Here is a 27,466-nt window from a genome sequence, read left to right on the forward strand (position 1 = left end):
TTTACTTACAAGTACATTTATTAAGGTAAATTTTATATTGCATTTAATTGAATTGAACAGTATGCAAATGTTGACCTGAAACATATATACACTTACAAAAATAACCTTACAGTAGTATATTGTTAAAAAGATCATGTACATCAAATATTCATATATGCTACAACACATGAAATAAATTAGTCACCTTCAGAAACCAAGCTGAAAAATTACATCATACTGTCTGACATTTTAACATTCAAGTCTTTACTGTAGATTCGATTAACAAAATTGTATTCTCTATAGGACAGTATTTTACAAATGTACAATTTTATAAATATTTCATTTGTATGACTAAAGATTACTTTCTCATAAGTTATGAAATTAGTATGTTGAAAAATGCAGTATTAAAAAAATGTCACAGTGTCATAAAATAACAAAATAGCAAAAGTCCATACCATCACATTAACTTTCTTTGAGAAACCTTCTTTCCACATATCTGTTTTTATAAGTGTGATGTGTAAACCACTCATTAAATTTGTAGGACAAAAAAGTGTTGACATTTAAATGGGCAAACTATAATCAGACATCAGAGTTTCATTGTTATTATTTATAAAAAGACTGTTTTTATGAGGTGAACAATTATGCCCTGGTAGCTTTTTTTGTTATAAAAAGTTAAACTCAAATATTTAAATACAAGCTGTGCTCAAAAATAATACATTCAAAAATATAAAAGGATCTCATATTACCACCAGTGTCTAGTTAACATATTTTTTATTACTATTAGCAGCACTATAGCCAGTTCAGGAATTTCACTAATGGGCAGTTTCTAGATTTGCTCATTTTGGAGCAATGTTTAGAGTACTATACTTCAGATGGCAAACATGGTGGCCAACTAAACAGTTTCCCTTTCAGACAATTTTGTTTTGCAGTCTTGAAAAGTGTTGTCATCGCTGCTGTGTCCTAGCCCCGAGGATGAACTGCAGGGAGGAAAATAAAATAAGAGGAAATTGGTTTCCACAACATACTGAAAGCCTGAGTAACAGAGGAGAACCTTAATTATCTCCAGTCACACAGAGAGACAGGAAATTTGGACTTTTAATTAGCCGTTCGGAGTGCAGACTGATATTTTTTTAGCTAGATAATTTAAAAGGAAATAATTCAAGTCTGACTAAATGAAATTCACATAATCAGAATGCAGATAATTGAATTTCCTCCACGTTCATTAATTCAGTGCAGAGGTGTAGGCAAAGCCTATATGATGAGCTGTCACAGCTCAATAAAATCTCAGTCAATTAATTTTTTCATTATCTTAATATTAGATCAACAGAAAGAATGCAGACTAGATAAACCAGAACACAAAATACCTCTCGGAGTCAGAGTCTGAATAGGTTTTGCTTTGCTCTTCATATTCTGTTTCCACTGGGAATCGTCTGCTTGAGCAGGCATATCTCTGGATGGCATCTGCCACACTGTACTTTGTCTGCCCAGAAGCACATGCCTCAATGTTTTTAGGGCTAAGCGGAGACTGAAGAAACAAGTGTAGTCGACTATCGGACAGCAGAGAAGTATTTTGTAAAATTCTGTTGATAGGGGAAATAACAATAAAAACTGTCAACTGAAAAGTGATTTGTCAAATATATACATTACTTCACAAAATTTCAGAAGAGACAAGAATTACTCTATAGCCCTTTGTTTTAAACGTACAAAAAAGGCATATGTTCATAACTATACAGTTATGGTTTCACTTATTTGTGCATGTATGGTCATAGGCACACAAAATAATCATATATGAATCATATGACTGTTCAATTATATCAAACTGACGGTTACTTAAAAGTTAAAGCTCATTTATTCAACACTGATGGATGGTATATAACAATCTCCCAGACTTCATAATCCAGGGTGTTATGCAAGTACCACGTTCATAACAATATGCAATCCAGTACATGAATCTGATTTAACTTAATTCAATTTTGCTCATCTTAGATTGAAAAAAGATTTTTTTTTTTTTTCTTAAGATTATCCATTCAGGGGAGTATATTTATGCATCAAACATTTTAAAATATGAAAGTGAGTTAATTTACAACACAGCTTCAACAATCCATTGTATAAATATATGCTATTCCTTTGTCTCCTAAATAATTCTTAGTGCTTTTATGCAGGTGCTATATATTACAGTGCCCTCCTTAGTGATGAGCGCTTCCTTGTCTGAATTCTCTATATTTTACAAAAGCTTGGAATTTTATACAGAGATGTCCAATGTGTTTTTTTTTTTTTTTTTTTTTTTTTTAAGAGACTATTCCATCTCATCCCACTTGATAAATTATCTCTACATGCTAAATGAACTAAAGCAACAACAAGAAAGTTTGATAAAATTAACAAATAGACATTCAGAACTGCACTGCATTTATGCACTTTCCCCTTACCCCCTCAAGCATATTTACAAATTAATAAAATCCTTAATAATTTTGATAAATTGTATGAAGTGCACTATGGCAAACTTGTGACATTGCAAAAATCATTCATTGAAAGCACACTGAAAAAAGGCTATCCAAATAAATGGCAAGCAGTTAACCACAAGTGTGTGCACATTTATTACTTTATTGCATTTCTTTTAAAATGTGATTTACTTTCCTTATAAAATAATATTTATCTTTAAAGAGATTTGGGATGGTTTGAGGCAGGCCACCACACATATAACACCCACTAATGTAAATGACACTGGACATTAATTTATTTCAACTTGATTTTATGCCCAAAGCAATTTTTCTAACGGCTGGCTTGGTGAAGGACTTTAATATACTTCATAACACTCTTTCACAATAGTACGGCTAAGAATGGCTTCACAAGAAAGATTGAAAAATAAACTTTGTTATGACGTTATTCATTTCCTTTATTCTCAATGCTGGAAAAGGGAGATAACTCATAATCTTCACTGAAACATCAACTAGACATGCATTTGAAGTAAAATACTCTGTGTACATCTTGCTTCAGTATTAGGGCAACAGTAATAGTCCACTAATAAAGTTTAATCTGCTAGGTGTCAAAATGAAAAACTGCAGTGTGTATAAAGAATTACCCGCATCGACTTTTAAGCATTACTTTCAAGTGCTCAGTCATTATGTTATTTATGCTTATAACATTTTTAAAATAATTAAAGGGGGTATCATCAACCATTTTTTCCCCATTTAATAATTTTTAAGCTGATCTGTTATATTTGTTACTATATCAGAGTATCACTAAAATTATCCTAATTAAATCCTAATCCTATTAATTAATGATATTACTACATTGTATTCAAAAACGTGTAAAATATTTTACACTAAAAATAATCAAATTTTGGTAACAAAAACAGTCATTAACAGTAAAAGTAAACGAGGTACAAGGGGGGAAAAAAAACGGGGAAAAAATTAAGGAACAGAAAAAAAAAAAAAAAGAAAAACGGTCACACTGGAACAGAACCAAATACAATATTTACTTTTAGCCACTAGGTGTCGCTATATGTAAGCAATTGCTTAGTTTATTTGTCCTTTTTGGTGCAGCAATACACATGGAAAAGTACTCAGTTTAAGGAAACTAATTTAATTTTTATTAAGTCATAATAGTGTCTTTATATGAAAGATGAGTGGACTCAGAAAGCATTCAGACCCCTTCACATTCTGCACAATTTGTGTTTTAGATGCGATTTTAGGCTCAATCAAAATTCACTAACCCATACTAACAAAGCAAAAGCATGTTTTCAAAAAGTTTTACAAATTTATTTAAAGTTAAAAACTGAAATCTCTAATTCATACCATTAATCAGATCCATAATTTAGTACTGTACTTTACACAAGTCCCTTTGGCAGCAATTGCAGCTTTGCGTCTTCCTGGATTAGTCTGTACAAGCTTTGCATACTGAGAACTGGGCAGTTTTCCCCATTCTTCCTGTTAGATCCTCTCAGGCTCCATTAGATTGGATTGTAAGCATCTGTAAACTGCCATCTTCTGGTCTCTCCACAGATGTTCTATGGGGTGTAAGTGTGCTTTGGCTAGTTCACTCAAGGATGGGCAGTGATTTGTTCCAAAACCACTCCAGCGTGGCTATATACTTTGGGTTACTGTCATGCTGAAAGGTGAATCTTTGCCCTTGTTTAGGTCACATGCACCCTGGAACAGGTTTTCTTCAATGACCTCTATGCATTTTCTACATTCATCCTTCCCACAATTCTGCAGGGTCTCCCTATCCCTGCTTTTGAGAAGCACCCCCAATAGCATGATGCTGTTGCCACTATTCTTCATCTTACATACTGCATAGGTGATGAGCAGTGCCTGGTCTTCTCCACACATAGTGTTTGGAGTTCTGCCCAAACAGTTCAATTTTTGTTTTGGCAGACCCAAGAATCTTTTTCCTCAAGCTCTCAGAGTCCTTTAAATGCTGTTTGGCAAACTCCAAGTGGTCTGCCATATGCCTTTTACTCAAGAGTGCTGCCAAGTTGGTTTCTCTAGCAGATTTTTCCATATTAACAGAGGAGTTCTGAAGCTCTGTTAGAGTGACCCAGCGTTCCTGGACACCTCCCTTCCCAAGGCCCTTCTTACCCAATCTCTCAGTTTGGTTGGACAACCAACTTTAGTCCTGTTGGTTCCAAACGTTTTCCATTTAAAATTATTTAGGCTACTGTGCTCCTGTGAGTATTCAAAGCTTTAGTAATAGTTTTATATACACTTGCCCTGATTTATGCCTCACCACAACTTCAGTACAGAGGTCTACAGAGAGTTCCTTAGATTTGATGGCTTGATTTTTGTCCAAACAAATTGTGAGACCTTATATATACACAGATGTCTGCCTTTCTAAACTATATCTAATCAATTCAATCTGCCACAAGTATAGATCAATCAAATTTTAGACAGATCTCAAAGATAATTAAACAGGATGTACCTGACCAAAATCTGGAGTACCACATCAAAAGGTCTAAATACTTATAGAAATAAAAGATTTCAATTTAAATTTTTCATAAAATTTGCAAACCTCTGAAATCCAGTGTTCACTTTGTAATTATGGGCTATTTACCAAGTGTAGACTAATTGGCAAAAATGACATGTAAAATTAAAGCTACTGCACAATATTACACAATAACACTTTCTGAATCCACTTTAAACCTGATATACAGTATACACAGTTTATACTATATTTAAGTTCACCTTATTTGATGATTTTTTTTTTTTTTGACAGCCTCAAAAAAACAAAAATCCACAGTTGCACGTTCAACATTTTACACAATTGTACTCATGCTGCTCCTATGGTATTTTTAAAAAGAGTGTAAGGGAAAACCAGGTCAATTAATTTTTTTTTTTTTGGTCAAACAAATGTATTATCATATTAGTATTGATTTGAAAAACAGATACCTATATAACAACAACTTACTTTTCAAGAAACTGTTGCAGACCTTTAATTCTTTCTTCTAATTGTTGCTTATTGCTCAAGCTGAAAAATGGTTTCTTTGGAGGCAGATCTGGTAATTCTCTACAATAAGAAACAAGATTAACATGCAACAGTCCAAAAATATTCAAAATGTACTAAACATAAATATACAGGAAACTAGAGAGATAGTAGGACTATAGGTCCTTAATCCATCTTTTATTTATGATTTTCTTCATTTTGAGCAATTGATAGGAATGAGGAGGTACACTCAAAAACAAATTCTATGGCAAATCTGAGAATTCAAAGCAAGTATTGTTGGGCATCCTCATTTTAGCATGGGTTCATTTAAAAAGGGGAAGAAAATAAAGATAAGGTAACTGTTTAGAGTATCAGTATTCTTTACTAGATGGCTATCATAAATAACAGCCAGTGCCAAAACATTTTTCTACCAATATATTTTGGATTAATAATACATACTGTTTTTTTTTTTTGGTTTTTTTTTTGCATTAGGAAATCACTTTTATCTACCTACAGAAGTGGCAAAAACCCACCACAACATTCTTTACTTATACTTGAATACTTGCTTTATTTGAACCAAATCACAGGATTCCAATTTTGGAACAAATATATATATTTTTAGTGTGATTTGAAGAAAACAATTTCATTGTACTAATTACACACTCACACCTACATACACAAATCATCCAACTAGTTTTGTTAGGAAGCTTTAATCACAATTAGCAGTTATGTTTTACAACTGTATGATGCCACAGACATCACTATATACTTTTCAGAAAACAAATTATATATGAAACACTATCTCAAAGCGGTGACAAAGCAGCATTAAAAAGTACTTTTAATTGTATTACAAAACGTAATTAGTATTTAAGTATGCTGCAAATCAAAATCTCAAAATAACTAACAAATTAGTCCCATGATGGAAACTGTAATCTTATTTCAACTTAAAAAGACTTATGTCCATGGCAAAATATGTTCTTATAACTCACCTCTACAGTCAGTTCACAATATGCATTAAACTTTTTTTTATTTTTGATATCTGATTTAGGTTTAGCATAATGAGCGTGTCAAGAGATACAAAAAGGTAACTATGGGTAATATAGATGAAGTAATTGTAATATATCTCTCTATTTATAAAAAAAAATCCTGGAGAGAAACAGTAGGGTGACGATACGTGATCTTCACGTTAAGATCACGGAAGACACTTAAAAAGACCCACGAGACTAGAGAGATTGGCCACGGAGCATCTTGCAGGGACCTTAAACATGAGCCTTTGTGCCAAGAGACTAACCTAGGACCGTCTCGCGATGACGTAGAACATGAGATTCTTGCAAGACACGTCCTACTTACAAATAAATACAGTAAGAGCAAGGGTAGCCAGCAACACACTCAGTCATAAGCACACACAGATCCAGGGCTCTCAGCACATATAAAGTGTATAAAGGACAATACGTTATAAATGAAACCTAGACGACTAAGCGAAGAAGAAAGCAGCGCAGAGAAAAGAGACTCAAAAGTGTTGGAGAGACAAAAAAGAAAAAGAATAATCTAGGTGCAAATTCAGAAAATAATGAAAGTAATTATCAGCCTGGAACAAGTGGAATTGGGGAAAAAAAAAAAAGCACATCCAATTAAAGAATATGAAAGCAGGAAAATTAGAAAGTATAAAAAAAAGAAAGTAAAGATCGCAGGAGCGCAAACAAACGGAAATTATTACTCGAAAAAGGGAAAATAATCACCATGGACAAAGTGTCATTGAAAAAAAAAGCAGGATAAAGCAAGGTCAGAAACGTCATTAAAAAAAAAAAAAAGTTTAAAAAACAAGGGGGCCCAAACACATGCAGAGCAGGTTAGAGATAATGAAAACTGGAATTCAAAAGACAAAAAAAAAAAAAAAAGAGAAATTACTCTGAAAAATAACAAAGGCGAATAGAGATCGAATATATAGACATAGGTGATACGTCAGAAGTATGTAAATATTGTAAAGCTTTGAAGTTTAAGTCAGAGAATTTCAAAAATGTAGTTTACCTCGCATATATTTATTGGTTACTTTGCAAAAAAAATTATTAACTGCTGATGATGTAGATTGTTTTGTCTGTGCTGATATTCCAAACAGAGAAAGCTATCCTGAATTATGGTACAAAGTCATTAAACACATGTCTCACTGACCCCATTAAAAAGATTTAGCACGTTGGGACTCGAAAGATTCCAAATATTGTTTTTACAGAAGTTCTGAAAGCCCCCTAGTTAAATGTACAAAATAATCTTGGTGTCTGACAAAGCAGTGTTCATTCTATTTACAGTGAAATGCATTCAATTTAACTGAGTGACAGATTTGCAATATATAAAGAATATAATTAAATATAATTTTAGGAAAGGGCACATTCAAAAAGTTCCATTTAAAGAAATTATTCAAAACTTTATCATCTCTTTCACAAGTTAAAAATAACAAATGAACATTCAGGTGATAAATAAGAGCCCTAAGTAATACATGTTTTCTAACCTAAAAACACATTTTGCAAATATTAGAAGTAGGCATCAGGGGCTTTTTGATTTTAACAGTACAAAATGAGTATGTAGTATTCCAGGTTAAATGTTAGCGCAGCATGCAGAGCGATAACCAGTCCATATGTACAGTGGCATGCAAAAGTTTAGGCACTCTTGCTTCAAATGTCTGTTACTGTGAATAGTTAAGTGAGCAGAAGATGAACTGATCACCAAAAGGCATAAAATTAAAGATGACATATTTCTTTTCAGCATTTTATGCAAGATTAATGTATTGTTTTGTTTTGTACGACTGTATGGGGGGGAAAAAAGGAAAGGAGCGCCATGCAAAAATCTGGGCACCCCAAGGTATGCGAGGTCTCAGATAATTTTCACCAAGGTCTCAGACCTTAATTAGCTCATTAGGGTTATGGCTTGTTTACAGTCACCATTACGAAACCCCAGGTGATGCAGATTGCAAAGCTGTATAAATTCTGACTTCTGAAAGTTTGTCCCAACAATCAGCGGCCATGGGCTCCTCTAAGCAACTAACACTCTCAAAAATAAAATAACTGATGCTCACAAAGCATGAGGCGGCTACAAGAAGATAGCAAAATGTTTTCAGGTAGCCGTTTCCTCAGTTCATAATGTTACACTGAGAAATGACAGTTAACAGGAACAGCAGAGGTCAAATTGAGGTCTGGAAGACCAAGAAAACTTTCTGAAAGAACTGCTCAATGGATTGCTAGAAAGAGAAATAAAAACCAGTGCAAAAGACTTTCAGGAAGATTTAGCAGACTCTGGAGGGGTGGTGCTCTGATCTACTGTGCAGCAACACCTGAACAAATATGACCCTCAGTCACAGTCAGCAGAAGAAAACCTTTCCTGTGTCCTAGACACAAAATTCAGCATCTGAAGTTTGCAAATGAACATTTAAGCAAGCCTGATCCATTTTGGAAACAAGTACTATAGACTGATGAGGTCAAAATAGAACTTTCTGGCCACAATGTGCAAAGGTATGTTTTGAAAAAATAGGGTGCTGGATTCCAGGAAAAGAAAACCCCTCCAACTATTTGGGGTGGATCGATCATGTTTTAGGCTTGTGGTGTTGCAGCCAGTGGTACAGGGAACAATAGAGTCAAATAAATACCAGCAAAGTCTGGAAGCAAACATCACACCATCTGTATAAAAGTTGAAGTTAAGAGAATGGGTCCTACAACAAGATAATGATCCGAAACACCTCAAAATCTCCAGTGGAATACCTCAAGAGGCCCCAAGCTGACGGTTTTGCCATGACCATCACAGTCCCCTAATATAGTTGGAAATCTATGGTTAGATCTCAAAAGAGCAGTGCATGCAAGATGGCCCAAGAATCTTGCAAGGATGAATGGGCGAAAAAAACAAGTAATAACTTAAAGACTCTTAGTTGGTTATAAAAAGCATTTACAAGCTGTGACAATTGCCAAAGGAGGTCTTACAAAGTACTATGTCAGTCACCCAAACTTTTGCTTCAGGCCCTTTTCATTTTGTTGGTATTTTGCAACTGTTAATGATGGAAATAAAAGCGTAATCTTGTTTACAGTATTAAGGAAATGTGGCATTTTTAACTTTATACCTTTTGATGATAAGATCTTCTGCTCACAATAACAGACATTTTAAGCACAAGTGCCCAAACTTTTGCATGCCACTGTATATGTTTGTGTGGCTTTAGTCCCTCAAAAGTACAACAAAGCAAATGCAATTTTTAATTCTAAAACAGCAAAATTAAACAATGTTATAAGCAAAAATATATTTGTCAGTCTAAGCAATAGTTCCTTCCCAGATGCACAAACAATGCAAGGTCGACAAGATATAAAAATATTACTTAACAGTAGTGAGAACAGCAGATTAGACAACTGAGATCAAAGAGGAATTTAATGCCAATATACAAGAAAGAGACTAAGCTCCAGTTTATCAAACAAATTTACAATTTATCATGAAAGTAGCACCTTAATCCATCTAATTTCTCAAGTTTTAGGGCGCTGGAACTCGACCGTTACCTATGGAAATGACTGCCAGCCATCATAAAGCAATCTTAAGTAGGGGTTACATTTCCTCATATTAAATTAAATTAATGCCACATTACATCCGAAGGATACACAGAAGAGTGTTTAAAGTAAACCTACATGAACACAGTGAGAATATGCAGACTACACACAATTTCCTTGCCAAGAATTCAATTTGGGGCCTCTCAAGCTATGATGCAGGATCTAGTAAATTAAAAATAACTTCTTAAAAACCCTTCAATAAAACAAGATTTTAAATTCCAACACAATACGAAATGTATGAGTATTACATTAACTGCACAATTGGACTTATGTTTAATAAATAATCACAGAAAATAGATGGATGAATCTTGTGTCTTAATTCTGAATACAATATCCTACAGTATTACCTGTTCTAAAAGTAAGGACTGCTGGCTATGTACACAACACAAACACCAGGGTTTACATTTATTTAATGAGTTAATGTTAGTTTATTGTACAATCCTATTATTTATCATGCTGTTTCTACGAAATAAGGAATCATCATAAGAAACTGTATATGAAACAGGGTTAGATTAAAATACTAAATTTACTTAAATATGTATATAACAAGCGAAAAACAATTATAAAAAAAGACATATAGCAGCAAACATCATAATGAATATAAGCCTTAAAGTGTATTACTATTAAAAAAAGTGAGGACCTTAGTACTATTATAATCATAAATAACTATTAAAAAAATATTATTAATTTCTGAAGAGTTCACATTATGATACATACATTAAAAGGGCATTATCCTGAAGCCTCTGTCTCAGCCACACAAATTCTTTATATCTTCTTCTAACACATGTTGTCTTCTTTCTAAAGCACATGCTATTTGTCTGAAACACAATATACAAAATATTAACAAATTTTTGCTGACAGATGGAATTTTTACAAAAAAAATAAGATTTTAGACAGAAAAGACATATGCATCTTACATGATTACTATTTACTGTTTTACATAGGAGGTGAGAAATTGCTTTGAGCAGCCTTAAAATTAAGCGCAAAATATGGTCTGAAATATACTTACATGAAGGCATATTTCATAATCAATGAAAGAGTGCCAGGAATCTTCTTTTTGTACCCTTGGGTCCCGAACCCAAACACTGACAAACTCCTGCAGAATCATTGCAATGGGAGGAAAAAAGCAAAAATAAATTAGGGAGTGTTTCACTGCAAGCAAGCAAGCACAAATACCACTTCCAATCTGCTTTCTGTTTGCTTATTTATTGGAAAAAGGAGAAGTAAAACAGGGTGTTGACTCATAGTTTTACCAAAATTGTTAAGCTATGTACTTAGTTGGGAAACTCCTATTGTTGGGTTAAATATCCACTCCATTCTGTTGCAACACATCCACAATTATTAGCATTTATGGCATTTCTCAGTGTAACTGGTTAAACAAACGGTTGACAAAAGAGAAAAAAAAAAGTTCCCCTAAAATATACTAAAGTGATGCAAGTTTGACAGGCACATGCATTTTCTTAATATTTTAATTATGTTTTATTAACATTTTAGTTCAGCCTATACATCATGTGTTTCCGAAAAAGGTTGATTATGCTGATACTACATAACATCACATAATAATCAAACTCTCAATGAAAGTTTTAAGCCTTTTTGTATATTTTGCTGCATTACCATAGGACATCCATAAACTCTAACAAAGACATAAAATATTTAAATAAGATTATGGAGTCTTAGTTTCATGAAGTTTCAAAAATGTAAAATAAATAATAATGCTGTCCTTTAAAATAATACTTTCTGTATTTTTCATTTATTTTAAATTGATTGTCTTTAGCAGGTGTGTCCAAATAAGGTGGTGCCCATGCCTAAACACTACATATGGTATCCCCTATAAAATTAAAATGGAGAAAAAATTTAAAACAGTAATAACTATATTTAAAAATGTTCTTAAATTATGAAAGCTTTTCAAGTTGCATCCCAAATTAAGTTGATAACCTGTTTTAATGTAAGAAAGACACATTTGTCAAGGGTTTTTATCGTATAGCTAAAAACTCAAAAGGTCAAAAAGAAAGAACACAAAAATTAAAACGTAAACTGTGCAACCTCCATACTAACATTTATTGTTGACAGTTACAACATTGTGGGAAAAAAAAAGCAGAAACTGTGGCTTATGTAGTGAATGCTACTCAGATTTTAAGACTAAGCACATATTCCAACTTCTCACCTAGTCCCTACTACAACCTTAGTTAGTACTGTTTTGCCAAATGTTCATTAATATTACAAAACAGTCAAGTCTTATTCATTCTTAATAAAAAATTAAATCCTGGTTTGTCTAGAAGAATTTTACTGCTTTTGTAATCCACAGTCCAGCTGAACAGGTTTTTGATAACTTGTTTTCTATTACTGAATAAGCAAAATACTGCTAGCCACAGCTTCACATGTTTGGAAACATATCTGATATCTAGCCTAGTCACCGTTTACCCTTCCTGTGTCCTTCTGGGTATTCTCTGGGCACTCTAGTGTTTTATACCATCAAATACATGTTTTAAGCTCAATTGTAACTCTAAACTGGCCCAGATAAAAATGAATATGTATATGTAGGAGTCTGCTTTATAACCGAATAGCTTTCCATCCAGAGCTGGATTCAGCCATACACCCAATTATGTTTTTGGTCTTTAACTGTGTGAGTTTGCAAAAGTTTGGATGGGTGTAATAATTACAGTAATACTCTACAGTTTACACAATGATAGTTCTTCCCCACTCCTTTCCCACTAATGGTCTTCAACATTTTAAAGTATTCTATATTTGTTTTTAAAGTTGTTTTTTTTTCTTTAATCACACTAACAAAAAAATGAAGAACTCTGCTCATGTATTGAAAAGAAGGACAACATCATTCTGCTTTACCACCAAAAAATGACAGAAAAAAAGACACGAGGACATTACTCCATGTAACAAAGACATTCTTTTATGTAGACACAGTATTATGTAAAGATTCTTAAAATATAACCAATAATTCAAGGAAAAAAATATGACATTAACTAATTAACGGGTCTTTGTTGATTTGTTTCAATATTCTACTTATTTTAGGACTGCTCAACAGATAAACTGAAAGAGTTCAGAGCAAAGCTGCTGCCTTCTGCTTTTCTAAGCCATGTATACTGAAATGAGATGTTCCACTTTTAGGCACCAAGTAAGTATAAAATGTTTAATGAAGACTGCAAGAGAGGGGAATTCAGTTTGCAATATTTTCAACGTTAATGTTCTTTTTTTCCCCCTTTCATACTGTTTAGTTTCATAAAAAGTATTTCAAAGTATAGATTAAGAAGTACAATATTAACAAATTATGTTTTAAATAATGAATTAACTAACATGTTATTTGTATAACCATATGAATGCTTTCAAAAACATTTGGCAGCTGACCCAGCAACAGCTTTACTCAAAGCACTTTTTTCAACCTTGATGACATAAATAACCTAAACCATGAAACCAAAAGTGACTCTTCCAAGATATTTTTGTGTGTTATTGGTGGTACGATGCATCTGATTTTGATTACTGATAGCTTACATACAGCTATGCGCTCAAACAATTGAACTTTTTGAACCAATTTTTCCTGTAACTGAATGTTTCATAAACAAAGTGTCATGCAACCCACTTATGCTGACAGCTGTACAGTCTATAGAACTGTGACTTATGTACTCCGTGATTTCTCCTCTGTCATGGATTTGATTCATATTTCTAATGTAGAATATGAATAAATTACTGTTTATGAAGTAGTGTGTATTTTGTCTTGTGATTTACATGTAAAATTAAACAGTTCTACATCTGAAAACATCAGATCCATTAACTTGAATGAATGCAATTTTAATGATCTGAGTGGCTGCTTTATTGGTAACACTTGACCTTCACATGTAGGCAATGCTATATAAACCAGGTAAACAGGTAACTTCAGCCGATGTTTAAGTGAATGACTACAACATTGCTGCAGGTGCCAAAGGCACCACGGTTAATGACCCACTATCCAAAACCCATCTAGGTAATAGCAGCTGACCAAGGCTCTGAATAAAAAACAGGTTACAGTCACATCACAGCTTGCAAGATTGTCATGGATGAGGCATAGAAGCCAATGAGCCAATTCTCTTCTAATAATGCATACACAAAACAACAATCCAAGAAGAGATTATCGTAGGCTAAAGTAATCAAATTTATTTTACTTCCCACTAATTTACACTGCTGGAAGGATATCCATTGTGAAAACCTGTTGCTGTCAACAATGCATCCTTTGGCAATTGTGTAACGGTGTAGCATGTGTTTTCACATCAGGCATGATATATTTTGATATACGTAGAACAACATTTGAATTACACAAGATAGCTGAACATCAACTGCGAAATCAGTGTGAATGGGTTCTTTCAGTTGAAGAATGTTTCATGATAGGAGGCTCAAGTCCTGGAATAGCTCTAGGAAAATGACAGCAAGCTTAATACAGTGACCTTCCCAGTTACTAGATCACAAACCAATCCAACATCTGTAGTATAGAACAAAATGAACTATCTGTAAAATAAAGATTCATCACCAGGTCATTTGCAACAACTTCAGAACAAATATGGATGTCAATGTGGGACACATGGCCTTATAAACTGGTCAAACGAGTTTGAGATGCATGTCAATTTAGGTTTTAATTATGTAAAAATGATTTGTTCCTAATTAAAGTCAAAGCAATTTAAGATGATTAAATATCCACCTTTGTTCATTCTTCTCACTGCTCAGTCATGCTGTATCTGTTTTCTCTGCACTCAGAGAAACATTTCATTTTGTGGGTCAAAAAGGCCAGAGCCTGTACTGGTGAAAAAACAGCCCTAGATAAGATTCCAGTAAATTAAACAGAACACATAAATATCAAGAGTAATCATGGATGGCAGTCAATCTGACAGTATTTCTTTTCAAAGTGGAAGAAAAATAAAGTCCCCAGAGGAGACACTGTGCTCTATCAACTACACTACTGTGTAGCCCTATTATCCTTTATATCATCGTTTAACACTTTTTTGTACTTTGCATTGTCCATCATCAGTAATACTCCTCAATCACTGATGCTCACATCAACTTTTTCCTTTATTTTCTCCAGTGAGTACAGCTCTACTGGAAGAATTAATTTTGTTGCTTAATCTCACTCCCTTTCCTTTTCAATATACGCCATATAGCAACATTAGTTCTTTCTCTGTATCAACATTTTTAAGATTACATACAGCCATACACGGATAATCCTAATGTTCTATTACTATTAAACATCAGTGTTTATTTTAAACAATCAAGAGTTGTTAAACTGAATTTTATTCAGACCTGTTTATTATATAGAATAACTAAACTTCATTACATTCACTCAGTACTGTGTACACTTCAGCTAGATTCAAAGTCAGATAAACTTTCTCTCTAGTGAAACAGTTTTAAACAGTTATAATAATCTATAAATGAAACACAAAACTACACAAACTTCCCAAAATGGGTGACTAATATACCAAATAGTTTAACTTTACCCAGTCCACTTGATTTCTGGATCATTTGTGCACATGCAAGAATGCAGCATAAAACAAAAATGACAATTCCACCCATTACAGGTATGCATCATGGACACGTTGACTTTTGTAAACACTTTGCATTACACAGATGCAGATTTTAGAAAAATGTAAGTCTGTCCATGTTTTGCAGTTTGTGACTAGAAATGTATATATAAAGATATGAAAACCAGGACTGTGGAAACAGTTTACAAGACCTCCGTCTCCGACACCTCAATTTATGGTACCACTGACCCAGGCTTCAATTTTTCTTCTATTTGTAATCAGACTGCTATTTTTACTGTGTTGATTGACAGCACATAACATACAAGATACAAGACATTTCATTACTGCCAATGTGAATCATCAAGCTACTTTTTAGCACCCTAACCAGTTACACTTTGGATTTACAGGTTGTAACGATGAAGCTTTTTATTATTATTTATTAAGCAACTTACAAAAAATTGAGTAACATTAAACAAAAGACAAAATTTAAACAATTACAAAATAAGACATTTTTATTATTAAAAGCTAGAGGAAAAAACATTTTCATTGAATTTGTATATATGAAATTTTAATTTTCAACACATTATACTAACAATTTACATTTAGATTCCAGCCCCGATGTAAACTAACTTAAAAAAAGGCATTCAAAATTATTATATTTTATATTCTACAAGTTTCCTCCAACATCTGAAATACATGTATTAGTTTAACAGATGCAAAGCTACATTGGTCAAGTGTGCAAGTTTACTCTCTGATGGAGTCTGTGTGTTCACAGTGCTGCTAAGATATGGATATGATTATAACATAGCAGCTGCCAAATACTTTAGAATGCTATGTTTCAATAAATTGTATATTTTGAAAATCCACCCGTCTCATTTCAGTATCTAAAATAAATGGCAAGAAAAAGTGGGGATATTTCATATTCTCCTTCACTTACCTTTTTTTTAAATATGTCTTCCATTTTCCGGTGCCAAGACTACAAAAAGAAATGAGTGTACATTAGTTACATATATAATTTAACAACTATTTTTTCATATACAGTAATTAATGAATATTTAAAACTGACCCAGAAAAAAGAAACCAAGTACAGTATTAAAAGTTAGAAACAAAGCTGCCTTGTACAGCACTGAAGACATTGCATATGTAATGTACTGTATTTACTAAACCGAACGACCCTATAAACCTATAAACATTTACTTGCACACAACATGTGGTCTTTAAAATACCAGATTACAAGTACAAAGTCTGTGTCACATCTTATTGTTTAAAACATCTTAAACTGAACAAGATGATAGAGCTGCTGGTGGACAAATAGTTTGATCTGAAACATGGTATGTGTTCTTTCACATCTCCTATAATTGTTGCACACATCTAAATTGACAGGCTGGTAATCGTTATCTGTATTAAATTTAGCACTGTCCTATTAAATTGTTAAAAGATTAATACAAGGGATTTCATATATCATCTGCAAAATGCTTATTCAGAAAATGAATGAATCTGGGTAAAACAAATATACAGCACATATAGTAAAGAAAAAAAAAACACTTATTTTTCAGCACTCTGAAGGATGTTGCAAGCTATAAATGGAAAATATTTCTCCTTCCCCTATTGTAGCCACATGCTGTTTCTCCAGTGGAAGTACCACTGAAGCACATGATAATGCATCATCATCTTGCAACCTAACAGTACCCGATCAAAATTGTACTTCTAACACTGTCTTGTAATTTCACTTGCACACATTACTTAGTATTCATTTCCCCACTTAAGGATTAAATCTTTCATGACAGCAAGCCAAACTGCAACAAAACTTCATCTCAAAAATGCAAACAAGAACAGAAGTGGCTGAGGAGGGCAGAGTAACTTTACTGTTTTTTTGCCAATGGTGCTCATTTCTGTCACAACATTAAATTGTGACTTTACGTCTCTCTGATCTACAGACAGACGGGTTATGTATAGTTAATGTAATAACCTGTAATACAGTATATATTCCAGTTCATCTGCCCTTTCATTACAGAACATTAGAGTATTGTCGTGCTCATCTCCGTTTTAGTTAGGTATTTTTCTGTACTTGGAGGTTAATTAAATTATAAAAGTAGTATTGGAACCCTGCCTGAACATCGATTTTGGCGTTATCTTAGTGGAGGTTCCATATTTCCTCACTGTTTTGTCAGTTTCCTAAAAGAACTCCAGATTCCTCCCAAAGTCCAAACATTTATTGACATCTTAACTGGAAAACAAGCTAGTTGTAATAATTAGTAAAGCAGATCATTTTATTTATTGAAATAGCAGTTTCAGAAAAGACTAGTCTCCAATGAGCAATCTTAATGTTTTCCCATAGTATCTGAATGTTATTAAATTCTTAAGCACAGATACGGTGTCTTTCCACTTTGCTACTGCTGTATATTTAGAACTTTCAGCAACAGGTTAGTTATGTCATATCTTGTAGTATTACTTAAAGGTGCACTTTTTTTTTTCTTATATGGTGTTTTAGCTAACAACTATTTTTTCTGCCATGTTGTTTTTGAATTTTTGCCTTTCTTAATTTGAACTGCAATATTTTATATTAAAAAGATGTTATGTTTTATTGCTTTTAATATTGCATTTTCATAGACTCAATACATAACTCATTCGGGATTTGTTCAGGCCCCAGATATTCACATTCCTGTAATGGTCCAAAAAGCCAGATAAATGAGGCAAAGATCTCAGGAATGCTAACATGAAATGAATACAGAGGCGTTTTATCTGCACAAAATGTCAGAACCTCTCAACAGCTCATTAATTCTATCTGTGCACATGCACAGCTATTAGATATTAAAGCTATTTCCAAAAATTAAACTGACTTTAGAAATTAATAAAAGAGGTTAAACTTCAGTGGCATCTGTAACAATGTTTGCATATACTTGCATTACTGCTTTTTTTTTTTTTTTAAACTTTTGTAGTTAAATTATTTATTGTAACCAGTGCAGTGACGTGCACTTTCCAAACCTTGGGAAATAGTTATTTCTTCCCCTTTATTAAGTGCTTTATTTAGTTTATTTTCCCATGATGTTGGAATATTCTACCATAAAAGAAGAACACAGATTTTTTTTTGGGAGGTCAGCATCAGCAAGCAAAACATTTTCCACTCATAAGAAAATCCAGATAAACTGATCTAAGCAGTATAGTTTTAATAAAGACTATCAGCACAAATCTTACAATGCTCCACTCACAAAACATCATCATCATCATCATTTTGGGCCACATTGAAAAAAACTTGCAATTGAAGCAGCAGGAATGTAGCTCTTGTCACATCTACTCCTTATTTACCTAAAGAATTACACTGTCCTGTGTTCAAGGTCACAGTATTCCATTCAGTGGCCTCATTGTACTTGAAACTACCTGCCACTGTAACATCTTTGCCTTTATAGAACTTTAATTATTCTCTGGACATTGCTGCACAAAACAATTTACCACATTATCTCATGTGGAATGTATTTTTGATTTTTCTCACTTTAATAACTGATGAGATTTCTTGGAGAGCGAAAAAAAAAGTCTTCTTTGTATTAGCTGGTAAACCACAACAACCTCTAAATGAGACATGGGAAATCCTGGTCCTGGAGGGCCACCTTTATTCTTAGTTGGTTTTCAATCCAATTTACCTCTTGACATCTTTAATCAAAATAATAATTAAATCTGATCATAATCTCAAATAAATGAAGCTACAGAAAATGCCACTGTCTGCAAAAGTCAGTTCAGAATGCTAACCAGCACTGTACTGCAATTCCTTTTCCAGTACTGCAGTGCTAACTTTTCTAATGACAGCAACACAATTTTACCTGAGGCACACGTGAAACCTTTAAGGCCGATTATGACAAGCTGAGCACATATCCAGAATAGGCAGCACTGAGGAAGTAAAAATAAACTTCTCACTTTCAGCAATATTTTAAATGTACACAATAGTCTAATTATTAAAAACAGTTTATTATTTAAGTATCAACATAGTTTCTAACGATTTTGTGATCTATGATTCAAATACAAGATACTTGATGAAATGACCAAACAGCATATTAATCATTCTAAAATTTTATTTGCTGTGAATTTTATTTTTTCTTCTTCTCCCATCTACAGATAGAGCCATATTCAAGTGCAATCTGATTTCAAATCCTTTCTAACTGGGCAATGATTCAACATGTGCCTTTTGATGATTTATTTTGCAGTGAGTTTAATTATGTAAAATTCCTTCCAAACAGTTATCTAATAACTAGAAATAATACTCTCACCACATGCATAACTTCTATAAAGTATCTAAATTTCGTGCACCATTGAGCACAGATTAAAATGGCAGAACTGTTAATTTTATCCAAAACAGACTCAGAAAAAGTGAGTAGTTAAGATACAAGTCGGCAGAAGACTGCTTGGTTTATTTATAACTATTCGCAGACACTCTGATGAGATGAGGAAGCATATAATTATGGAACATAAAAGTCACTCTGTATTATGTATAAATTCCTCTTCAATAACATATACCTAGAATCAATGCTTCACTGTGCAAACAATGTAATTTTCTGAACCAGGACCCTGTATTAACCATTATAAGGGGCAGCAGCTCATGCATTGAAGACAGTCTTGTCTAACACACTTAAACCCATATTAAAATGAATCCATTCTTCCTTCCCTGTCAAGTTCCAAAAACTGCACTTAAACAGAACAATTGTATTTACCACTCAATGTTTGTCACATCAAATACAGTATATCAACTCCCACTTTTAAATAGTTTATTTTTCTATAATTTATTCCTCACAATATTTCCAAACCTGTCACAAATACTGTATGTTAGAATAAGACAGGTGTGTTGTGTGTGTGTATGTATAAATTATGCTCATGTGTTAAACCATCACATTTGAATAATAAAAAATATTTTTTAACCCAGTTTTCTTTCCTTTTGACTGTTTGTATATTCCACCATGCTGCCATGTTCACAAGCACCCTGGATGTTGTTATCAAAAGACACCATTGCAGGCATTACAGTAGAGGCACACTACAGTGTTTATTAGCCACAAGTCCCATAATGATGGCTTTATCGCACATTGTTAACCGACAGGAACCCCTCCTTGCTTGCAAATGTTCTTGTTACACTAGATTCTCAAAACTACACTTCAAGCAACACCTTTAAAACACAACCTATCTTTCAAGAAAAAAAAAAAAGATTTTATTGCTGTGTAAAAAAATTCTTGGGTACATCATCACATAGATTCTGCTAATAAATAAATGAATCTACAAAAGGTAATGTACAAAATTATTCCTTTATCCCTACGCTTAATGATTTTAATCAAAAAAGAAACAGAGTAAGGATTTCTTGGATGAGGAGCAAAATACATAGTGATTAAAAAAGGCAGCTCACTCCCTGGATTATATTCAATCAAGTGAAAATAAACAGTAAATGCAAATTTCTGTTGGCTCATATTATGACTCTAAGAACATCTTCTGGTGTATACAGCATGGAATGACATCACTTTGTGAGTGCTTCTACAAAATGCACAATTCAGCAATTGGTGAAACAGTGGCATACTATGGGGTCCTATGAGGAATGAACATAACCATGGAAACTATGTACCTTCTCCAGTGGTTGTCACGAATATTGCAGATCATATGGAAAAAGTCCCCATATGTCAATACAAAGATTAATACTACAGATGAGCTCAGGTCCATTTTTCATTAAAATGTAACAGCACACTGAACTTTGCAGAACTGCTGGTTGATGCTAGTTTCAGCACTTTCTTTAAAATAGTCAGTAACATTCGTTAACATAATTCTCTAATAATAAAATAATGTTTCAACTATAACATTATCACCTATTAACATTGTCACTTCAGAATTAAATATTTTTTCATTCACCCTCCTGTATTTCACCAACCACTGAACATGCACTATTCAAGACGGATTTAAAAATAAATTTAGGAATCTTTTTCTAATGCCCAACAAAAAATTCCTTTAAACAAGGTGATGGAGTTGGCAGGTTGGAGAAGAAGAAACAAGCGAACAACTGAGGAATGGTTTCCTCTATCTCTATACCAGGACATTTTGATGAAAGACCTCCACAAATCTACGATCTACCAAACTTCTCCATACACAGTTACATAAAAACAAATCCTAAAACAAAGCCAATGTCTGCCTGTTCTTGCACTGGTAAAGCTAATTATTATAAACACAACTCATTCAGACACTCAATTCACTATCAATACTGCAATGAACAAAAGCAAGTAAAAAAGTGACATATGTTAAAGTACAAGTTACATCATTAATGTACTTATTTAGTACATGTGCATTTCAACACCGAAAAGACTTTGATTAAAAGAGCTTTTTGTCATCAACATGCAAAACTTCAACTACTTATGTTATAATCAAATAGTAGAAGGTAAAAACAAATGATCCTGACTCGTCTGTGCATAGGAGATTTCATTCAAGAGAATCTAAAAATTAAAAAAGTGCACAAACACAAATCTTAAATGAGGTATTGTCTTAAATATCAGAATATGATTTTTAAAATCAAATAAAGACAAACGAATAGTTAATTGGTTCCTTGTGGTCATCAATACTGGCTTTATAGACAATACCAAAACCAACATTTATGACAGAAAACATGAACAAATTAAACTGCATCTTGCATGCATGCAAAAGAAAAAAGCCTCTGCCATTATACCAGCAGTATTATGTAGATGAATGCCCCAATATCAGGCAGATTACATGCAGGTGATAAACTCTGGTCAGTGGAAAAAAAAATCACAGGCTGATGTTCATACTGGTGCAGTTTTACTCAATTACTGAAAATACTATAGAACTCCAGTTTTACAAATAGTCAGTATCTTAATTATAAATGAAAAAAGCACAAATATTAATTATAAAAAACATTGAGACAAAAATATATATTACAGAGACGACTGAAAGAGGAATACATTTGGAGTGCAAAAACAATTGTTCATTAATAGGAAAAAGTGAAGACAATATGAGAATATGTGTGATTACTGACAACTAAGCATGACTATAAGCCAAGACACATTTTTCCACAGAACAATTGTCACCTTTATAGATATTTTGAGCTTGTTATCAGGTCTGCAGAATACAGCAAGATCTTTAACACCAACAATTTAAGTGGTCTATAATAAAAGTAGCAGGTAAATTTGGCCTACTCTCTCTTCTGTTTCTTTTTCCTGCGCCACCACCACCTACTCAAAGCATCAGGATGCACCAACATTGATGGACTGAAAGCCAGAAGTCTACATGACCATCATCATTAGGTCCTTCCATGAAAACCCTAAATACAAAGAGGACTGTTTGACTAATGTTAGGTAGATTGACCAGAGGGGACTGGGCGGTCTCTTGGTCTGGAACCCCTACAGATTTTATTTTTTTCTCCAGCCTTTGGAGTTTTTTGTTTTTCTGTCCACCCTGGCCATCGGACCTTACTCTTATTCTATGTTAATTAATGTTGACTTATGTTTATCTTTTATTGTGTCTTCTATTTCTCTATTCATTTTGTAAAGCACTTTGAGCTACATTTTTTTGTATGAATATGTGCTATATAAATAAATGTTGATTGATTGATACTTATCTTTTTATTAAAAATGAAATACAGTCGACCCTTGACATACGACCGGCCTGACATGCGAACAACTTGATTTACGACTTAAATTTTTGTTTTGATGTACGACCAACATCTTGCGGTACGACCCGAATGCGGTCACATGTATCCGCTTGTGCGATTGTAAACAAACAGCCGAGAGCGTTCGTAAAGCGTCAGTCGGAGCCCAGATACATGTGTTTGTGGACGTACTTTCGGTCAGTGCAGTGATTTATCTATATATATAATTCACTAAGACCATGGCAAGCAAAACGCATAATTGCTAAGGAAGGAAGAGAAGGTAACGAAGGTAAAGAAAGCGATTGTTAAGGGATGTTAGCTAGCGGGCTGGTGCGGCACATGATGATGTCATCAGGCTGAGTCAGCACCGGCTTGCTTTGGAGTGTATTATTACAGCAGTTCACAACACGGCCAGTTTTGAACGGAGTGCTCAACTACAGTCATTATTAACTTGAGAAACAGCAATCACAATCGAAACGAAGAAGGAAATTGTACGGAAATATGAGAGTGGCGTTCGTGACCGATCTCGCTAATATGTACAGCATGTCGAAACCCACCATCTCGACAATTTTACAAAGAAAAGATTTGCATAAGGAGGCTCCTTCTAAACAATAACCACCTTCCGTTTCATTCCCCTCCTCCTCCTCCATTCCTGCAGCCTAAAGATGTCAAATTAAATGGTGAGTACAGTATGAAATTGTTGTTTCTGGTAGGCTAGGCACTTTTTATAACTTTTTGGTTAGTACATTAGAAAAGTTATTGGTGTTTTGGTAAATTATGTGCATTATAGAACCCTTTTTTATTATGAAAAGGTTAAGTAAGTGTTGCTGTGGGAGGTTCAGAGCGCATTATGGGTATTTCCTTTATTTCTTATGGGAAAAATAGTCTTGACTTACAACCAACTTGAGTTACAACCAGCTCTCATGAATGAATTGAGTTCGTAAGTCAAGGGTCCACTGTAAGACCCTTTAACTTGCAATTGCTCAGACCTGGGTATGACAATAACCTGCATCCAGTCCTTCATTGTGTGGTGGATGCAGCAATGTGCTGTTACCAGGGACAGCAGTACAAATTCAAACGTAAGCAAGTGTGTACTATTACCATACCGGTTTGGATTTGCCAATAAATGTAACGATATATTTTCGAACAGTAAAACTAAATTCATAAAAACACTAATAGCCTATAAAAAACTACACAGAGGTGGCACTTCAACTGCAGTTTGTCTATGTGAGGCATCAACACTGCTCACTGTAACATTGTGACTATCATTCAACATGTAACAAAACATTTTTTTATTTTTTTAAACTGTCTACTTTTTTCATTGAAAGATCTTAATAGTATATAATCACTTTGAAAAGCATTATTACAGTAAAAAAGTACAAAATACTTTTAATTAACAAAATATTATGGTAATATCATGCAGGAAACAACACATACAGTACATTCAATAGATAGATAGATACTTTATTAATCCCAAGGGGAAATTCCTAAATATATTAGGAACTAGATATGTTAAAAAAAAACAAATCAGAAAACTACCATCCAGTGATACAATCTTAGTTGCACACAAACATATTCCAAGAACAAGCGGTCAAAGGGCATCTTGTTTGTTCAGCCTCAGACACATAAAAGTAAATCAGAAAAAAACAAGAACAAATGTCAACACTGCAGACTCCCTGATGTCAACTGTCTGTACAGCAATAGTATTTTTACTTGAAAAAATGATAAATCACATTTTTATGAGTTAAATATCTTTTTTGTACAGCCTAAAAAAATTTTTCACTTAGAGATTTCATTTATTGCTGGAAAATTACATATGATAATCTTTCAGCTTGAGGTATTTATTACAAGGGATTTTCGCTGATTTATTTAAGATACTAAAATCCTTTCCCACTTCTCATTATTCTAAAAGTCTAAATCACTGTATTTTTAAAGAAGCTACATGTGCAGTCATCTAATGACTTACAAAAAAAAACCCACTAAGGTACACATTATACCCAGCCAGAAATAAGATTTACTTTTTATTCTCCCAGTACTAACTGCCCCTGTAAATGAGATCTATATGTTTAGAAAATTAAAAAAAACTCAGATGACAAAAGGCCACAGTCTTTAAATGCTGTTTTGATTCACAACCAATACTGACCCAAAAAATACTAATAGTGAAGCAGTGAATTGTTCAATGTGTGTTTTGCAGGTTACAAATCAAATAAACAAACATTTGGATAATGTTCTCAGATAAAGATACTGAACAAAACAAGAGAAGTGCCTGATGTGTGAATAAGACCATTTCATAACGTAAAAGAGCTACTCTCAAAGGACTAAAGAGTGTTTCTGCACTTCATTCATAACACAAGTATACTACTTGGTGTACAAAAATGGTCCCAAGGGTCAGAGCAAGTGCGCTGCCAAGCCATATACATAAATAAAGCAACAAGTATCATTAACTGCAAGAATTTGCTTCTAATCGTAAAACTGTTTGGTGTGAAAAAAACCTGAAGCCACTGCAGCCCTCCAGGAACGGGGTTGGGACCCCTTATCTTTTTTTCCTTTTATCTCGTGAAGCTCAGTACTTAATGCTTAACTGGCAACCAGTTATGGGGGAAAAAAAACAATTTAGGCTTAGGAATTTTAAACAGCAAATCAACACCAAGGTATATATGTTCCATTAGCAGCGGTTAATTGTCATGTAACAATTAAAGTGGCTGGAATTAAAATGTGTAGCAACTACACCCCTCCAGGAACTTGAGGCCCCCGCTTTAAAACTGGTTTGTGGTCAACGCGATGAAGTAAACTGTAGTTATTTATTCGTGCTTGTTAAACGAATCTCCATCCATTCGCAGAAATCAAGTCGGGTCTTCTGTAGCCCACCCAGTTACATAAGGCGTAAGGTATTAACCTTCCCTGAACGGGTCACCCATCCATTTTCAATTCAACAAGCTTTTGATTGTAAAAGCGAAACTGGAGAAAACCGCTCGCATACACACAAAAATAAACTCCTACAGAAGCCGATGATCCGGACCAACAACAATAGGGCTATTACTTTTGAAGACAATAAGTTGACTTACTTTCAGCCAAATTTTTTTTGCACAAATGAGGAAACTAAACTACAAAAGAAAGTGCTGTCTGCAACTCCACAATATCCCCTGGTCCGTTTTATACACTATGCGCGCATGAAAACAGAACGGGAGTTACGCTTAAAAATTGGATCTTCCTTCCGACTTGAGTGGAAAGCAGAAGCGCAGGGAAGGACAGCAAGTCTGATTTCCCTCCCACTTTCAAATGTTAATACTGAATAACTGAACATTCATTTATACTTTACAAGAAAATAACGCAGCTGCTTTTTTAACACTGTAAACTCGCCGTTGGTAGCTTGCAGTCGGCACCCGGAGTATGGCCGGAGCAGGCACGTGCGTGCGTCCGCCGTCTTCCTCCGGTAAACGACACACACCGTCTTTGCGAAAGCTTACGTCTGAAGTTTTGTTGTTGTTGATTCGTTCTAAATAGGATGTTCCTTTCTGATCACATTTAATTGTGATTTATATAAATAGCTGTGACCACACAAAAGGTATACGGCGAAAAAAAAACTCACCGTCTGAGCGCCTACTATCTCATTTCCGCGCATGTCTATAAAGCAACTCTATATTAGCGTATTAGAAGCGAGAGTCAAGTGTCGACTTAGATTGTGTATTTAAAACGAAACCGCACAGATTCAAAATCCTTACCGTCAGTTATTTCGCCGAGAAGTTCCCCAACGCGCTCTCTTTCTCTCTGCAAAACGCGGCGTTGCACGAGTCTTCCTATTTTCGCTTTTATTATTGCTGTGATCGTTGCGGCTCCCTCTCTCGGCGGAAGTCTTTTTGTGATGGGGAATCCACAGGTTTAGCAACATTCCTGGGAATTTTTATGTCCAGAAGCCAGTAGTTTGGAATTTCCAAGCGAGGAAAGACCTCGCTAATCCACAAAGCTCAAAATATAAATGTACGTTTCAGAAAACGATCATAGAGATATTTTATAGCGCCTTATTAATAAACCGGCGTATTAGTAAATACAGTGACTGTAGTATAATTAAATTAACATTCCTGAGTAATCATAGCTAAAGCTGCTGCCCCAGATCTCATGCTGAATTTTTTTTAATCCCAAGAACCATTTTGAATGATCTAACTGTATGTATTGCATATCCCAAACACGTAAGGTGTCAAGCAAAGACTAAAAACTGGCCTGGTGGATAAACCGCTTCTACTACCATGGAATGGGGACCCGGCCGTGGTTGATTTCTGCCTGTCGAAAGATGTAGCGAGGATAGGATCTGCTCCACCTCCCCTTGAATTTGACAACACGGGTACAAAAATAGATGACTAAAATCAATTTTTTTTAATTATTTACAC

The 27,466-nt window shown here is 34.0% G+C and overlaps 1 protein-coding gene and 1 long non-coding RNA gene across 7 annotated transcripts in view; one reads left to right on the forward strand and one right to left on the reverse strand.

The window, feature by feature from the left end:
• Positions 1-27,430, reverse strand: snx10b (sorting nexin 10b). Of its 6 annotated transcripts, none has more exons than XM_039736482.1 (7): positions 27,325-27,430; positions 16,401-16,439; positions 10,978-11,064; positions 10,686-10,786; positions 5,383-5,481; positions 1,344-1,559; positions 1-956 (listed from the first exon to the last, which is right to left on the reverse strand). In XM_039736482.1, the coding sequence occupies exons 1-7, from the start codon at positions 27,325-27,327 to the stop codon at positions 872-874; spliced, it is 630 nt and encodes a 209-aa protein (XP_039592416.1). In that variant the 5' UTR covers positions 27,328-27,430; the 3' UTR covers positions 1-871. The 6 variants fall into 6 exon arrangements, with proteins under 6 accessions (XP_039592416.1, XP_039592413.1, XP_039592412.1 ...); XM_039736479.1 differs by lacking the exon at positions 27,325-27,430 and adding an exon at positions 27,300-27,316; XM_039736478.1 differs by lacking the exon at positions 27,325-27,430 and adding an exon at positions 26,804-27,085.
• Positions 1-27,466, forward strand: part of LOC120515453 — a 34,290-nt gene that overhangs the window by 1,877 nt on the left and 4,947 nt on the right. The window contains exon 2 of the long non-coding RNA XR_005630661.1: positions 12,996-13,098. This is a non-coding gene — a long non-coding RNA (uncharacterized LOC120515453). The remainder of the gene's footprint in view (positions 1-12,995; positions 13,099-27,466) is intronic.

This window comes from Polypterus senegalus, chromosome 15 (genome assembly GCF_016835505.1).
Source record: "Polypterus senegalus isolate Bchr_013 chromosome 15, ASM1683550v1, whole genome shotgun sequence".
Taxonomy (NCBI): domain Eukaryota; kingdom Metazoa; phylum Chordata; class Cladistia; order Polypteriformes; family Polypteridae; genus Polypterus; species Polypterus senegalus.